The sequence below is a fragment of the Lepidochelys kempii genome, chromosome 2 (assembly GCF_965140265.1).
Source record: "Lepidochelys kempii isolate rLepKem1 chromosome 2, rLepKem1.hap2, whole genome shotgun sequence".
Classification (NCBI taxonomy): domain Eukaryota; kingdom Metazoa; phylum Chordata; order Testudines; family Cheloniidae; genus Lepidochelys; species Lepidochelys kempii.
In genome coordinates this window covers 247115185-247133788 of record NC_133257.1, presented here as the reverse complement: position 1 = coordinate 247133788, position 18604 = coordinate 247115185, and the positions used below count along the sequence as shown (strand labels likewise).

General features: G+C 42.9%; 1 protein-coding gene across 1 annotated transcript in view; it reads right to left on the bottom strand.

Annotated features, from left to right (window-relative positions):
- The window catches only part of ADARB2 (adenosine deaminase RNA specific B2 (inactive)), a 431840-nt gene that overhangs the window by 48599 nt on the left and 364637 nt on the right, over window positions 1-18604 (bottom strand). The window contains exons 5-6 of the mRNA XM_073334472.1: window positions 12547-12715; window positions 4817-4968 (exon numbers count right to left, since the gene is read on the bottom strand). Of these exons, the coding sequence (XP_073190573.1) occupies window positions 4817-4968; window positions 12547-12715 (321 nt within the window). The remainder of the gene's footprint in view (window positions 1-4816; window positions 4969-12546; window positions 12716-18604) is intronic.

The window sequence follows — 18604 nt, the reverse complement described above, 5'->3', positions numbered from 1 at the left end:
GTCAGTTCTCACTATAGACCTCGTTGTCTCTTCTTTATAGTGGAGTGAGATGAAGGTTGGAGCCTGGTATCCAAAATATGAAGTACTTGTTTCAAACTGTTTGTGTTTGGGTACTTAGCTAGACAGTATACCTGGTCAGCTACTGTCAGATTGCCCCACTGGTTTTTCACAATGTCAAAACCTTTCCTACTGCAAATTCTGAGTCCATCATGGGGACGCGTAGCATTCGTATGTTGTGCAGCATTTGGATTTCATTGAATGGTCCACAATGCTATCCAGGACTTTTTCCTGGGTGGTTATCATTAATTGGTCAACACTGAATTTCATGTGCCATTAACTTTGTTGGGGCTTTCTGGAGTCCCTCCCAGTCTTCTCTAGTCCTCAGTAACCTAAATAATTTTGGGTCACTTGCAAATTATGTCAAAGACATACACAAAAACAGACACTCCCCTTTTTTGGATCACTGACAAATATTGCAAACAACACCAATTTCAATATGGAACCTAGGGGCACCAACTGCTGCTAACTATTTGTCACGTTGAAAATTGACTACTTATGCTTTGTTTTCTCTCTTAACCAATTTCTAATTCATGACAGTTCTTTACTTCTGATCACATGACTACTTAGTAATAACCTCTGGGGATGGACTGTGCCAAAGACTTTTGGAAAGTCCAAATAAATTAAGTCAACTAATTCTCCTTTGGGGCCAGTCCCCACCCGCCCCGCCACACACACTGAAGTCAATGGTCATCTCTCCTTTGACTACCACAGGCTTTAGATTAGGCTATTAATGACCATTTTGTGTGCACACCAAGATTTTTCTTGACAGAAGACATGTTGGTTTATTCCTATCAAAATATTTTTTCATAACAGATTTTTATAATATTTTTTAAATTGTTTCAGCAAATTTATCTGGCACTGAAGTAAGTATGACTGGTCTTTAAATACCCGAATCACTCTAGTCCTTTTGTTTAAAGGTAGTGTGGTCCTGGCAGCTGGCTAGCTCAGTTCAAGATTTCAGAGACGTGTTAAGTGTACCACTTCACTGGTGGGTGAACTTCAAAGGAATGTTAAAAGGCACTAGGCACTTCACTTGTTAGAACAGATGTTAATTGCATTTGTCTTCATCTACCTACATCCTGTTTAACGTATATTAGTGTAACTCAATTAACCCGTTGTTGTTATATCCTTTTTCATGTCCTGTAACTCTGTAATTACTTTTACATTATGTATGCAACTCTACTTAATTAACATTAGGTCAAAAGGCCTGTATTTAAATGTTTAGATGTGAAGTTACTTGATGTATAAAATCTAATGAAGTATTGTTCCTGGCTATCACATTATGCTTACATTATCTCTAAATGGCCCATCAGCCGGAACTGAAGCCTTAAAACTTTGAATGAGAAGGTTGTTGATTTCTAAGCATTGGTCATTATATGAAGAAGAGTGGAAGATCCATAGACTTTGTCTACTTTTAGTCAACAAAGCAAGGTCCATGTGGTGATGAAAATGCTTGCTAGACTGTTTTCAGCTATAAAAAGGCACACTGGGAGTGATTCCACACCTTTGAGCCATCTGAACACTGACGGGGGGTTCCAGATGCAAGACAGAGGTCCCCAAAAGCCATTTTGGGAAACCCTGAGGAACTTATTGAAAACTAGCAGACATTACATCTCTGCATCATTTGGACTACAAACTCTAATTCACCTGTACTGTATTTTATCTGCTTGAACCTCTCAATGACTCTCATTTTCTTTTCTTACCTAATAAATCTTTAGTTTACTTAAGAAATTGGCTGTCAACGTTGTCTTTGATGAGAGCTGAAGTACACCCTAACCTTGGGTACATGATTGGCCCTTTGGGGCTGGAAGAAAATAATGTGTGATGAGTATTGTTTTTAATAACCTTTCATCATTAAGTCCAGCTTGTCTCTTGGTAAATCATCTGGAGTGCCTAAGGGGACTGCCTCTGGCTCCATGGTGAGACAGTATTCCAGTAGCGCACATTTATTACTGGCTTGGCGATCTCTAATTATAGAATATACCAGTTTGGGGTGTCTGCCCTGTTTTCTGACAGTCTGACCTAAGATTGGCCCCTCAGTTGTGAGCCACATACCAGGCACTGTGACAGATAGGTTAACTTTTATTACGCTCCTACCTTCTTTTCCTATAGCCCTTAGTGTTGCTGCTTATAGCAGTTTTACCTGCTTTTTCATTTGTTCTCTCCAGAGCTGCTTATTCTCCACAAGTGTCAATCCTGGCAGATTGTGGGTATCTTGAGGGAAAGGAAAGTTACTTTATCTGTAACTGGTGACTAAATTACCTGCTTCTCTGAAGATATTATCCTGACAGGATTATCATTCACTCTCAGACTTTGGGGTTTATCTTTATGTACAGAGAATCAGCATTTACACCTTGTATCTTATTTTTGTTGAGGCCCATTTTTGGGCCATGATTAAACTGGTTTATCATTTGGGAGCTTCACCTCCAGAACTGACAGGAATGTCTGGGAGTCAGCATTAACACATGGCAGGTGGTGGGACATGCTGGCTGAGGGGAGAATGGCCCTCACTTTATCCCACTACTGCTGCCCTCAAAGGATCAAAGTTCTGTAAGAACTGAGAGAGTTCGGCTGGTCTCACACTAAGGAATCAGAAGTCAGAATCTTGATGGAGTTATATTTTCAGAATTACAAGTAAGTGATTGTCCCTTGTTGGCAGAAGATACATCAACCATCAGAACAACTCAACCCTGATCTAGGAAAAACACTGATGCCATTCTACAGATTTACTCTCTTCTGCTCTGGTCCCTCATTGGCTCATTTCAGTCAGGCTCAAGAGGGATTTGCTTGATCTTTCCTCCTTCAGCTACAGACTGCATTACAGCCATTACAAACACCTGGGCTAGGTCTACACTAGAGAGCTTACAGCCGCGGAGCTGTACCAATGCAGCTGCACCACTGTAAGATCTCTTGTGTAGCTGCTCTATGCTGTCGGGAGAGAGCTCTCCCGTTGACATAATTAATCCACCCCCCATGGGCAGCAGTAGCTATGTTGGCGGTAATAGTGCTGTGCACTTTACACTTATGCTGGTGTAACTTATGTTGCGCAGGGGATGGAATATTCACATCCCCGAGCGACATGAGTTTTGCTGACATAAATGGTAGTGTAGACACAGCCCCAGTGTCAAACTTTTACATCTGTCATTGATTGTTACCCAGTGCCATCTATTTTAAGAATGTGGTTTTGAGTGCATGCAAACTTATCTCTTCTTTTACCATAACAAGGCACATAAGAAGGAGATTTGGGGGTGCTGTGGAAGTAACGGTGGATAACGCAGGAAATTTTTAGGAGATTTGAGGAATGGATTTCACTCACTCCACATATTGATAAAGGCTTACCATATTCCTACTCAAAACCAGAAACCACAAGGCGAGATGCTGTTTTTAAACACTAATGCATCTTTAGAGAGTAATCACTGGTGTTTGATGGCTTGTGCTAGCTCTTTGTTGAAATTAGCCTTGAAATTAGACTAGTTTTTTGTTTGACTTTTTGACATTTTCTTTCTCTTCTTTATATTTTCCATGACACCATTACAGAATATAGAAATAAATAATAATAAGTTAATAATTAATACCTAGCCCTTGTATAGCGCTTTTCATCAGTAGTTCTGAAAGTGCTGTACAAAGGAAGTCAGTATCATTATCCCCATTTTACAGACAGGGAAGCTGAGAAACAGGGAGCTGAAGTATCTTGTCTAAGGTCCCCCAGCAGGCCAGAGCAGAGCCAGGAATAGAACTCTGGTCTTCTGAGTCCCAGTCCAGGACATCTTTCCACCTTCTACAAACTGGGACCAATATTACTACCAATAGGAATGTTTTTTTTAATTTCAGCTTGGTAGGCTTGATGTTCCACATATCATTACAGGTGTGAAACTTTCCATTCCCAGGAAAATAATATTTAAAAATGAACAAATATGTTTGTAAAGTGGGGTTTGGGAGAAGTACCACTCTCCAGCTATACCACTCATTGGCTGCGTGAGGTTGATCAAATCTCTCCACTATGTGCCTCAGTTTCTTTGCCTGCAACATGAAGATCAAGATACTTGCAACAAGGGTGTTGTGTGACCTAAGGCAGGTCACATCACCTTTCTGTGTCTCTGTTTCCCCTTCCATTCATTTCTGTCTTGTTTGTTTTGTAAGCTCTTTCAGGCAGGGACTGTTTGTCACTACGTATATGTGCAGCATTTAGCACAGTGGGATCCTGGTCTCAGTTGGGGCCTCTAGAAACTACTGTGCTTTTGAGACCTGTGGATGAAAATCATCATATAAGAACTGGGTAATAATAATAATAAAATTAATAATAACGACAACAAGCTGTTTGCAAAGTGCTTTGGGATCATTGGATGACAGACTATTTCTGATAATCACAAGGAACTATTATGATTGTACAACCTAAACCCTGAGAAGGAAACGGCCAAATCCAGTCACAGTTGTGATGCTCTGCTCCACCAGAGGACCATGGCTTGGATGATCTCCCAGGTCTTTACATGAAAGGTGTTTATTTACTAGGGTCTGTGGGGTTTTCTTACAGCACAGCCACTGAGCTGCAGGCAGGCACGGAAGTCCCATGACACTTGACCAGCTTTCATTTCCACCCATACCGTTTCCATCCCAACACATACATACAGAGATCCAGACAGACACACACCCCTATCATCTGTGCTTGCTAGTGAAATATGTTATCCACAAACAAAGGAACAAAGATCTGCCTTAAAAAAAAGGGGAGGGGGAGGGTTGGAGGAGTAATTGCTCTTACAGTCAGTTGTGATTTCGTAGGGGGAGTTGAGGCGTGCATCTCCGCAGGGTGAAGTGCTCACATACAGATGGAACAGAATGTTTTCTTTCAGCCTGTAGCCTCCCTCTTTTAATCGCACGAAGACTGATTGCTCCCAGTCCTCTCGCCGTTTGCTATGATCACAAAAGAAGTTCCGGGTCATTTGTTACATTCCAAATCAGAAACATTTCTGCTTTCTCAGTGGTGGTTTTGTTTCTCTTTGTATCCTTTGGGGGTTTTGTTTGTTTGTTTTATTAGCACCTTTCATCATATTTTGGCTAGTGTCAATGGTAGAAAAATAATAAGCTACTCTAAGTAAATGAGGTGCTCAAAAGGTCCAGGAACTGTCGATGTGTTTCTTGGCTTGCTTAGCTGGAATTTATTCGAATGATAGAGGGGATCTGGATGTGCAAATACAGTACATAAATCTCATTGGTACTGATGGGACTTATGTGCACATATCAAAGGAGAACAGCTCCCTTAGGTTTAACAAATTATCCCTATTCATCACAGCCCCTAAGCATGTGCTCAGATCCCATTGAAATTCAAGGTAACTTAAGCACATGCTTAAATGATTTGCAGAATTGAGGTCATATCGCAGTGCCCTGAATTTATGAACAGAAATCCTGAAAAGAAAATAACAGATTTCAAAAAGAAAAGGAGTACTTGTGGCACCTTAGAGACTAACCAATTTATCTGAGCATAAGCTTTTGTGAGCTACAGCTCACTTCATCGGATGAAGCTTATGCTCAAATAAATTGGTTAGTCTCCAAGGTGCCACAAGTACTCCTTTTCTTTTTGCAAATACAGACTAACACAGCAGCTATTCTGAAACCTAACAGATTTCAGACATCCAAAAACGGGCTTCTGTTTTCCTCCCTATTCATCCATAGCCAAGTGTGAATGCTAAAGGAATGCCGCCCCCTCCCCTCACCCCCCCCCCCCCCCATAACTGACCTCTGATTCTTGACTGACAGTGGCTCTCTTGTCTGTTTTGAAATCTTTGGGAATCACAAGTTACCTGGTGAAATGAAGATAGAACCTGGGCCTTGTGCACCAAAAACACAGACCTTTACTACTTTAGCTAAAATACTAATTCTTGTCCGAAGTGCTGTTGTAGCTGTGTTGGTCCCAGGATATGAAAGGGACAAAGTAGGTGAGGTGATACCTTTTATTGGACAAACTTCAGTTGGTAGAAGGTACAAGCTTTTTGAGCTACACAGAGCACTTCAGACACTGCTTCCTTTCCCAGACCTAAGAGCTCTGTGTAGCTTGAAAGCTTATACCTTCCAGCAACAGAAGGTGGTCCAATAAGAGATATCACCTCACCTACCTTGTCTCTCTTACAAAACTAATTCAGTTAGAAGATAAAAGCTTACTACTGCTACTGCCTAAGTGGCTCTGCAGCTAGAAGGGGACACATTGCACTTAGCCAACCTGTCACCCTAGCAAAGGTTGCTAGAGAAGGCAAATTGCTTTCACTAATGTTGTTTAAAACAAGAGCAGGTTTCATGGCTGCTCTCTTGTGCAGCATCCCAGGTGATTTCCCTTTGGATTGTTTGAAGGCAGTGATGATTTTTTTGACAGACAGTAGGATCACACACCTTTTAGCGATGAGGATTATAATTTTTAAGGTGATAATGTGATTAGTGTAGCTGAGAAATGACAAGCCGCTCACACTGTGATCGCACCTCTGTCCTCAGATACACCCAGTGAAGTCAATGAGTAGTATGTATGCATATCTGAGACCAGAACTGGGTCTGTATGTGGAAGGTTCTCCTACTTGGAACAGGATTTCTGCCCATCTAATCTGAAATGTGAGCAATCCTTTTGCGCAGGGTAATTCTGCTGCTCTGCCTACGCTTGGTGTAACTGGGATGCTTTTCTTCCAAGATGGGAACAGGCTTGTTCCTTGCGGGGCCTGCTTGTTTTTTCCCAGTGCAATCTGTGTGCCATTAGAGGTATTTGGCTGTCACTCTTCCATGGATTGGTTGTTTTGTCGGTTTTTGAGGCTATGATGCGTTTTCTGTCAGGCAAAATTTACAGGCACATTACCCTGCCTGTAGGAAAAGCGAGCCACAAGGTTTCCTGAGAAGAGACTGCCACATGTAGCTCTCTTGTTTTTCTTCCTGCTTTGACGGAATTTTCCCAATCACACTAATTATATTATCGCCCTGATAGAAACCTCTGAAATAATAAAATACCTTTAAGACCTGCTGCTTGGACTTCAGAGAAATCACTGTTGCCTTTAAATAATTCACTACAAAATCAGCTGGGAGACTGCAGAGCAGGGCAGTCTTAATGCTGCTGAAACCTGCTATTATTATGTAAAACTCTGTGGGGGGATGGGAGGGGGAGAAAGCTTGTGTGACTTAGAAACAGTTGCTAGGTAGGGTGGTAGGTATGTTGGAATAGTCCTTTACTGGGCTGGATTAAGGGAGTTCATAGTAATCATCACCCACCCTGTTCTATTATTTTTCACTGATTAACCCTATTCCTCTTCCACTCCCTGAGTATCAAGGAATATCTATGGCTAATGGGAGATAAATAGCTTCTTTAAAAATAGTCAGCAGAGCTAGAGGGCAGTGCAGCCTCGGTCTTGTTCCAGGATTCTGAAAGCATTATTATCTCCAGGCTCCTAACCAGCCTGTGGGGTGGTATTTCTAGGGCTGATTTTGAAATCAGATCCCTCCCTGCATAGCAGTTGAGCATCTCTGATACTGAGACAGCCACGATTCTCTTTTTAATGAGAACTGGGGGCAGCATGACTTGGGTGGATTCCCTGGGCACCATGTATACCTGTGCTGGATCCAGGTGCAGGGTTATCCTTGTGCTCTCAGAGTGCTAGGACGAGGGGATCCCAGAGCCAAAAATGATGCTCATAAGAACGGGACAGTGAGAGAATGGTATACCGTGTCAAATGCACTTCTTCTCCCAGAGCCATTGGGCCAGATTCCCCATTACCTAGCCCCTGCGTAGTGTGAATGCACAGAGGGTTTAAAATATTACTAAGTCAGAATGTGGTATACACCTACTTTGCACGGGCGCAGATAACTACACAGTGAAGAATGAAGTCTATTGTATTGGCACAAGCATCATGACTTCAGGATCTGCTATCAGTATACCCGTTCCAATGCAGGCAGTGGCTAAAAGGCAGAATCTATTCCTATGCATTTGGCTATTATGCACTCTCTTTCTTTCATATCTGGTATTTGGGATGTGAAGGAAGGCCTGCAGGTGAGCAGAATTGGTAACAGCAAAATAGCAGAAGTTGGGAATTTTGAGACACAGGTAGGGCTTCCTATTTTCAGTGTATAGGCCCTGATTCAAAAGAATGTGCTTAACCCTAAACACGTGCTTAAGCCTTTCCTTATTCAGCAGGACACAAGCATATGCTTAAAGCTGACTTCAAAGGGATTTAAGCATGTGCTTAAGATTAAGCACATGTTAAGTGCTTTGCTGAATCAGGTTCTTACTCTCTGAAAAAATTACAGGAGTTATTTTGGGCAAACAATGCTTGTAAAATGCAGGTAAGGGAAGTCTGTAGACCAATTACAGTACTATAAATGTGTATGGTCTCCCACAGGTACCTTAATAGCAAGCTTAACAGAAAAGCAGTCAAGTCCATTAAGAGACCACTGGGATGAAAACAAGGTATGAGTTAAATTTATGGCGAAGTGGCTGGTTTTATTGCAGCTAATTTCATTTGATTGGATGAAAATTACTACATGCTTCATCATGTATAAGCTAAAGTGTGGTTTGGATAGAGGTTGCAATCTGATTGGTTGGAAATGCATAAACTCCCAGTGCAGCTTATCTCCCTTGGAACTGCAAAGCCTCTTTACTAGCAAGATCACTATGCCATACCAATATGTTCAATAGGCAGATAATAGTTTTATTAAGGGTGACCTGTAAAGAATGAAAATAGAGAGCCTGATTCTCCTTCTCACACCAATGTAAAGCAGAAGTAACTTCACTGAAGTCAATGCAGTTCACTGGTATAAAACAGTTTTGGTAGCCTTTCTTCATTCTTTATGATGTATAAAGAAGGCCCCCAAAAAGTTTTTTTTGTTGTTGCTTTTTATTTTTACATTGGAAAAGTCTGGTCTTTTCATAGACATCTAGAGAATTAGTGGGATTGTGACTGTCACAAATAAAATAAAATAAATCTGAGCAGCCAAAAATTTTTGTAACATCTATTTAATTCAAACTTCTGACAAACTTTGAGAGAAAAGTTCTGCTTGTGAAACATTCAACATGCCTATCTCTTCACTTGAGAAATGAGAAAGCTCCCAGTCCAGGCCTCTAATCATCAAAAACCTCACCACCAACAAAAAACAACAAACAGGGAATTGGCATTTCTAATGTCAAAAACAAGAAGAATTAAAAATATGCATTTGTAATTTAAATCATTTTTATAATTTTGTAGTTGTATCAAATATAGAAGATAGCAGAATGTCCTTGTTCACTTATCTAGTCCTCCTCCATCCCTATTGTTGCTTCTTCATGCATCCCTGTCCCTGCTTTTTTGAAGCCCGTCTACAGACTATTAGACAAAAGTCTGAGTCTGCAAAGAACTTAAGCATGTGTTTAAGTCCCATTGAAGTCAGTGGAGTTATGTCAATTTACTTCTCCTAAGGATCAGATCCCATTATTAAGAAAACAGAGTATTGTTAAAAACTCATAAAATAAATTCACCGAGGTGAAATCCAGCCCTCACAGACCAAATTGAGTAGCTGGGCTGCGTGGGGGACAGACAGATGATGAAGACTGTAAAGTAGCCACCAAAGCACTAATGTGTCCTTTCCATAGGGAAGGACGGGAGCATTTATGCAGTAGAGAATCATCTGTCTTTTCCCTAGTCTGCCCATGCATTGGGGTGCAGGGAATCATTCTGGGACTGAGCTCTGCACATGGCATATAGACCCTCTGTACGTCCCCCCCAAACCTCTGCCCTAAGCTGTGCAATGGAATCACATTGGGTTTGTCTGCCAGGAGAGCCTCCACGCCAGTAGAAGATGGAGCAAAATTTAGTCCAAAGTGTAGAAGTTGTTACAAAAACCCGCTTAGCATTTCACTTGAACATCCACAGTTTCTTGACTTGTGACAAAGCTCCTGATGATGGCTTGGCATTTCCATAGTATAGCAGTGAACATTTGGCATGAAGAGTATGTAACAAGGTTATATATATTCACATTATTCTTACATATAAAAGGATTATTTGATTTATACATGGATAGCAAGGGAGCAGAACCTGACTCTACAATATTTTCAGCTCTGTGTTTCAGAGGGTGTTGGGGTTTCACCATTTTTGTTGGGATTTTTTGTGTGCGTACAGGTCAGGGGAGCAGTGGTTTTGGTTCTTTCCTGAACAGAAACATTTGCAGAAGTCGCCATAAGCAGAATTTGTATTGCACTGAGAATTCGCTTTACAAAAAAAATGTTACATCAATCAAAATAACATAATATTACTGAATGTATTATGAAGCTGGATCAATACAATAGCTTAAAATATGGTGGTAGCACTTATAAGCCAAGAGAGACGGGTACAGCTTTCAATATAAAGCAAGTAGTGGGGTCGCTAACTGCTGAAAACATAATAATTTAATGTAAACTTGAAATGAAAACAATAAAGAGTGAAGGAGAGAGAATGCTAGTTGTGATTAAACCCCTCAAGTGTCTTGTCTGTCTCCCCAACCTCGTTAGACCATCCTCATCTATTTAACATCTTCTCCTTGTAGTTTGAAGTGCAAATTTACTAATGTTGTTATGACTATTATGGTTGACCTCGCAATGTGTCAGGTGCTCTCCCACATGTTCAGGAAGACACAGTCCCATCTCAGAGATGCTTGCATCTTCGGGGCCTAATCCAAAGCCCTTTGAAGTCAATGGGAGTTTTTCCATTTACTTTAATGGGCTTTGGATAAGGCCCTGTGAAAACAAAAAATGGAGAGTACAACTTACAACTGAGGGTTCTGTTGTTGTTGGTTCTTTGGATCTTTGATAAAAATATATGCTACACACCCACAGCTTCAGCTCCTTATTTGTTTCTTGTAGGCATCTTGCTAGATACACTCGTGGATAACACTTAGCACAATGGGGCCATGAGCCCAGATTGAGGATTCTAGGAACTACCAAAATGCGAAAGAATCTGTCCAGAAAAAAGATTTGGAGAAAGTAAAGTCTTAAGCAGGGGTGGGCAAACTTTTTGGCCCAAGGGCCACATCTGGAAATAGAAATATATGGCAGGCCATGAATGCTCACAAAATTGGGGATGGGGTGCAGGCTCCGGGGTGGGGCCAGAAAAAAGGAGTTCAGGCTCTGGCTGGGGGTGCAGGCTCTGGGGTGGGTCTGGGGATGAGGAGTTTGGGGTCTAGGAGGGTGCTCTGGACTGGGACCAAGGGGTTTGGAGGACAGGAGGGGGATCAGGGCTGGGGCAGGGGGTTGGGATGCGGGAAGGGGTGCAGGCTCCAGCTGGGGGTGTGGGCTCTGGGGTGGGGCTGAGGGGTTTGGGATGCAGGAGGATGCTCCAGGCTGGGATCGAGGGGTTCGGAGGGCAGGAGGGGGATCAGGGCAAGGGGTTGGGATGTGGGGAAAGGCTCAGGGGTGCAGGCTCCGAGGGGCGCTTACCTCAAGAGGCTCCTGGAAGCAGCGGCATGTCCCTTCTCCGGCTCCTACGCGGAGACACGGCCAGGTGGCTCTGCACACTGCCCCATCTGCAGGCACTGCCCTGGCAGCTCCCATTGGTGTGCCGGAGGGGGCCATTGGAGAGTGGCCATTGGAGCACGTAGGAGCCAGAGGGGGGCCATGCTGCTGCTTCTAAGAGCTGCGTGGAGCGGCTCCCGACCCTGCTCCCCAGCAGGAGCTCGAGGGCTGGCTTAAAACGGCTAGTGGGCCACATCCGGCCCGCAGGCCGTAGTTTGCCCACCCCGGTCTTAAGGATCAGCTCAGAAAGGGTGATTCATGCACCCAGGGCAGTGTAGAAGAGATAGACAAGGATGCCATCAAGGCTGAGGCTGGTATTGTTGTGGCAGCAGAAGGGGAACTTGTTAAGAGACAGAAATGGATAATTAATGACTATAAAAATGAATAATCTAAGAAACAATGACAAGGGCAAGGCTGAAGACACTAGCAACAAAGAGGCACCCACATCAGAATAATTTCCAGTAACTATGCCTGCTATGACATTTTTAACAAAACAAAGAAGGAGCAATAATATCTAGTTCTTTCATAGAAGGTCTGCTATATTGTTAACAGGCAGTGGTTCTCTAGGAAGCCAACGAATGTGTTAATGATCAGTGTAGTTCAAGTGTGTGTGTGTATGTGTGTGTGTGAGAGAGAGAGAGATGTAAATCACTTTCCTGAGGTAACTCAGGTTCAGCAAGGAAGGAAAATTCCTGTAATAAGAATCTCTGACCAGCGAGGGTTATTATTAGGTCTGTGGTTAAAGAATTTGCAGAAAATCATCAGACTTCATAAAACTTGACTTTATGATTCATATCTAATAGCTGCTGAAGGAAAATCAGCTGGAATGAAAGAGCTCATAACCCAAAACAATAGACTATCTAACTCTGCTTTCCTTGGCAGAGTATATTGGCCACTCATCAGCCAAAGACTCATAAACAATGATGTATCGACAGGCATCTAGAGGACAGATCTGTTCCACAGAAGCCTATATAATATTTCTCAGGCATCAACAAAATTCAGTTTACCTTAGGTGTAGCTCCAGCTGAGAGAAAAGGAAATGAACAAATGCTCTCCTTGCCAGAATTTCTGCATGGCAGTCGTTGACCACACGCCCTTGATCGTTAATGTATTCTCCATTTATACATTTGGTACCCGATGACAGCACAATAACCTGAGCCTGCCTGGTGTCCAAGCCTGCAGAAAGGAAAACAAAAGAGTTGTAACTTGCCTCAGGGTTAGCGAGACATCGTAATTGTTAAAGTTCTTGCAGCCCCCATTTTGATGTGGCAGCTGAGACAGCCCTAATGGGATGCTGATGAAAATGATTATATGGCTTTTGGAATATGCAGTACCGTCACATCTCAGCGCTATTAGAATAATACAGGCTCTATTTCAGTCTGCACTGCTAATTCCTGGATAAAAGCTTGCCACAAAGTTTACTTGTTAAATCAATAACTACATCATAGAAAAGCACATGCTGTAAGTAGGTAATAAAGATCTCCCACAGTGCTGATAAATGGCCAGGTTTTATGAGCTGCTGAAGACATTTTCTGATGGGAACACACACTCCCTATAATGTTAGCTTTCATCACTAGTGTACTGGAAGTGCTAAATAAAATGCAAGTAACACTTCTGGAGCTTCTCTTCTTTAAAAATCTCAGAGAACAAAGAGATCCTACTTTCTGTCTGGTTTCCTCCCCACCCTCACATGTACCTCTACATCAGTGCTTCCTATATTGAGGCCCACAGGGTTCTGAAATGTAGTCTCTGCTCAGACTTAGATGGAACGTTACTGGTTCGGACCTACAGTCTCCTCTCAATATTAAAGGGAAGGGCAGCTGTGGTTGCTCCTTTTTTATTCAAAATAGCCACAACCTGTAGATCTATGGGGTGAAATCCTGGCCCAATTGAAGTTGATGGCAAAACTCTTGTTGACTTCAATGGAGCCAGATTTCACCCCTAAAATGTTCATTCAGCTGAAAATGAACAACATTTTAGGGGTGAAACCTGACTCCACTGAAGTCAACAGGAGTTTTGTTCTCCAGGACAGGAGTGTTGTTCTTCAGTACAGCCCTGGGAGAACAGTTTAAAAATGCATTGAAATAAAACCCATTTAAGTGATTGCAGAGCACTTTACAGAACATGTCCATTTTTGATTGACAGAGAAAACAAACCAACAAACAAATCTACCCCTAACGAATGCGTTCTGGTCAAATGAGATACCATCAAGGCTTGATCAAGTATCCCAAGAACTTTAATCCATGTTTTACAGCTGTAAACAGTTATTATATACACACACAGGGCACAGCAATCCAAAACGTTAAGATTTAACAGAGTTGGGATTAAGACAGAGAGCCTCGGGTCAGATATATCCATGCTGTGAATGGAAACAGTCTTACCGCAGGCCAAGTGCTTCTGTCTTTGAAACACTTTGCTGGAGAATGCATACTGTTCTGTATGCACATTTGCTTTGTTCTCCTTTTTGTGACCTTCTTTAGGTGTGATAAGCTTTGAGATTCATCTTATATAGTCAGCTACTTAGTTGTATGCTGAAATCTATTGAGCAGTGAAACAAACAAGAAATTGCAATGATTTTCTGGATTAGAAGCATGCTGCTTAGGGACATGTTCTCCCATAAGATCCCTGGGTTGGATATGAGATAAGCAGCAGTAAATTGCAGATAAGATAAAAGGGGAAGGATTGTTCTGTGGTTAAAGCAGAGGACTGGGACTCAGGAGATGACCTGGGTTGTAGTTTTGGCTCTGCCACAGACTTCCTGTGTAAACCTGACTTCTCTGTTACCCAGTTCGTAAAATGGCAAAACTACTTCCCAAGCTCCAAAGGGTGTTGTGAAGCTTAACTCACTGTGGTTTCTAAAGCACTTTGTGATCCTCAGATGGAAGGTGCTATAGGCAGTAACTGCAAAGTGCACATAATTGTGGAAGTTGATTTATCTGTGTTGTGATTATCAATTAATATTATTATTGTAGTTTTGAGCCTAATGACAATGTGTTTGGAAATATAAGAGACAATTTTTTCACAAGCTAAAAGAGAGACACACAAGGGAGATGATGGAAAATGCAGTGAAGAGAAAGAATGAACAAATATTTGTGTTTGTTTTTATTGTTATTATGGAAAAAAAATTATATGGAGATGTGTCTTCCATGCTACAAAAAGGGATATTTGCAGTCTGTGCATAACAACTTCTTTGACCTCAAATCTCCAAATCGGGACTCTAATGTCACAGTTAAGGAAGATAGGAATTGCTGTATTGTTTCAGACCCATGGTCCATCTAGCCCATTGTTCTATCTCTGACTGTATCCAGGCAGTTTCCTTGAAATTCATGTCTGCTCCAAACCACTCTTGTGCCCATGGAGCTCTATCTCTGCTCCCTTTTAGGGCAATGCTATCAGCTGCTTTTCTTGCTTTCTCCTGGCTTTCTGCTTCCTTTCACCTTCTGACACACACAGCTCCACCAATCAATGCCCCAGTCCCTGTGTTTGCAATCCGTCTCAGGGAACCTTTATATTCTTCCTTCTTCTTGCTCAGGCCTTCCAATGCAATCCAGTGCCTTGGGCAGGGGCTTCTGTTCTTTTAGCTACCTTACTCCATAAAGGAGTTCAACTGCTTCTTCCATTTAATCTGAATGAAAGGTGACTGGTGTGTCCATCATCTTCTATGAGGTCTCTGATGAACATAGATCAGAGACACGCTTGCTGGCCACCACCAACACCCTCCCGCATAACAATATCAGGGCCACTATTGATATTAAGGAACCTTTTCCCCCTTGGGTGAATTAGATACTGCTCCCCAGTCTCCACAGATATGGACACACTTATCCACTTGGTGTGGTGATATGCCTTCATAGAGCCACATATATGCCAGTGTGGCTGTCGCAAAGTAAACAAATATTAAGTATCACAAGTATCAAGGACATCAAGATGACTGAGGACCCTTCTTAGAGGAGTTGGCTTCCAAGTTCCCACAAAATTGGCCTTGTGCATTGTTAGAGATGTAGTGATCTTCCAACATGTCTTATTCCCAATTAGTGGAAATAGTACCCATGCTCCTCATGTATGTTGCAGCACTAAGACACCCAGAAACACAGATGTACATGAGTTATGCATTAGCACTCTAATAGCCACATGTCAGTGAGGAGCCAAAAGGGTATAGCGCTCTGTGACCAATGTACTGCTGCTGAACACCACGTGTGAGGGAACTCGGCATAATGAAAAATACTTCTGACAATATGACAGGTATCTGATGCATTCAGGAGCATGTATGCAAATGAATCCTTCTCTTGTATGCTTTATTATGTATATGTATAGAATCAGAAAGTCATTCCCTTGATATAACTTTCCATGAACACAAGATGAATTTATTTGCAACCCAGCCCCTCGGTGAAGTCACACTTATATTCTAATGGAGGAAAGACTTGTCACATTGTTATTCTGTGTAGTATTTTCAGCTGCTGAACCTAAATTTTTGGGGCCAATGATTGAGACTGGACAGATCCTTCTGTATAGTTTAACCAATATTTGTTGATTTTGCAGTACAGTTAGCTTGAGCCTTCTACCTCAAATTGTTAGTAAACAATCAACATTAATTATTAATTGTTATTTACCACCTCTGTATTTGTTCTCGTTTAAATAATACTTGGCATTTCTATAGCAACTTCTACCTGATAATCTCAAGGTACTTTCTAAATGTTCATTAATCTAACCTCCAAACATGCAGCAGAACAAAGGGATGTTATTATCCCCATTTTACAGATAGGAAAAGGGAAGCACTGACTGTGGTGGAATCCACGGCTAGCACAGATCTGGCATCACTGGCTATTTGCCACCACCCCCTGATGGCAGCAGTACAGAGAATGGGCGAGGATTGAAAAGAGGCGGAGCTGATGTGTGGCACAATCTGATGATCCCATACTGGTGTAATAGCTCTTTAGGGTTCCCTTAGAGCAGGCGTTCTCAAACTTCATTGCACCAGGACCCCTTTCGGACAACAACAATGGCTACACGATCCCAGCAGGGGGGACTGAAGCCTGAATCCGCCTGAGCCCCATCACCCTGGGCAGGGGGGCCAAAGCTGAAACCCAAGGGCTTCAGCCCCAGGCAGGGGACCTGTAACCTGAGCCCCATCACCCAGGGCTGAAGCCCTGGGGCTTTGGCTTTGGGCTTTGGCTTCGGCCCTGGGTGGTGGGACTCGGGCTTTGGCCCTGAACCCCAGCAAGTTTAAGCCAGCCCTGGTGACCCTATTAAAATGGAGTCGTGACTCACTTTGGGGTCCCGACCCACAGTTTGATAACTGCTGCCTTAGAGGGTAGTCTCAGGCTCTACTACGCCCCTCCCCCATTAACTCTTATGGATGGTTGTGGAAAACCAACCAAAAGGCATCTCAAATATTTTCATCATGAATCTGTGATATTTATTCAGATGAATGTTCCACAAACATTTTCATTAGCATTATTTCTACAGCTCTGCTTTGTGAGAGATGTACACACAGAGCTCTCTGGACAGGAAGATATAGCTCTTGAAAAGAATCCACATCGTTGCTGACTGGAACCAAGCTAAGAGAACATCCTTCACTGAAAATCAAACATGTACACTTTTGGCTGTTGTACACCTAAACCAGGTCCAGATTAAAGCTGCCAACCATTGCTAACCCTACAGTCAGATCATCTGAAAAATAAGAAGAAACAAACTTCTATATTATGACCTTGACTCCTGACCCATCAACTGTCAGAGTTCTTCAAGCATTTCTTCCCTTCACAGCCTGGCATGAAATAACATTTGAGAAGACATTAGGGCAAAAGTAACTAGTGAGCAATTTATAAGAGGTGCCGACACTCAGGTTTCTATTATTTGCCTAAACGCTCCTAATAGTTTTCAATTTAAAAAGGAAATGGAGCAGGGGAAAGGAAATAGGGGAGCTGTGTCAGCATGTGGGCTGAAAAATGGATTCAACTCTTTTCACAGTTGCAGCTGGGTGAAGGGGGAAAGAATTTGCCAAATGTTTTATTCAAAATATTATATGCAAAAATTAGTGGGTAAATTATTGGACAAATATATTTGCAAATGACTCTCCCAGCTCGAGCACAGGCCCAGCCTAGTAAGGCGAAGAGTGATGCTGGAAACCCGCAACCTCAATGGATGCTGTGGTCAGAACTTCGGAGGCTCAGGCCATGATCCTGGCCCTGATGGTGTCAATGGGAATTTTGCCTTTGACTCTAGTGAGGCCAGGATTCCACCTCTTATGTGGGTACAATGAATTTCTAACCAGAAAGGGCTCCCATCCTTTGCAGTCACTGTGAAAATTCCTGTTGAATCCCTAGGCGTGGGATCGGGCCCAGTTTCCCTGAAAGGCCCAACCCAGACAGAAGGCCAGCCAACCAACCCCAAGCCCAGGGGGGTTGAGTATGACATGACCCCAACTCTTACCCCTGAACAGGAGCCGCTGTCTCCTGCCCTTGGGGTCGTCTCTCTCCTCCTGCTGGGGATTTGTGCAGTGGCAGTTGCATGAGCCAGTGGCTGCGGGTCCTGCTCCTGCCGGCCAGCTCTCCATGATGCACTGCATGTACTGTGGAGTGAGGGGCTCGGCTACTCCTCGACAGGTACGCACACTTCGGACAGTGTGTGCATATGCTGATCCACAGGCAGGTGGAGAGACGGCCCCCTGACCCAAGCCTGAGAGGGTCTGCTTGTTTTCCCACCCGACCTGACCTGGACTCAACATTTCTAGTTGGGTCCCGTCAGGTTCAACTCGGGTAGCAGGGCTCTGGGTTCTGACACCAGCTCTTTGGACTTGATACAGCCTGCATTGAAGTCGATGGGAAAACTCCCCCTGATTCCAGTAGAGCTGGATTACGTCCTGATTTGCAGATTCTTTATGTGATGGCTGCTATTTTGGCCAACACAGCAGGGACTGAAAGTGAGGATCTCCAGAGCTACAAACATGAGCTACAATAGGTTGCGCTAAAGGACCAATTCTCTCCAGCTGTGGCTGCAACAGACTCACATGTCAGCAGATCAGGCACAGAAGGGGATCTATAACCGATACTCACCAGTGGGTTATACTTG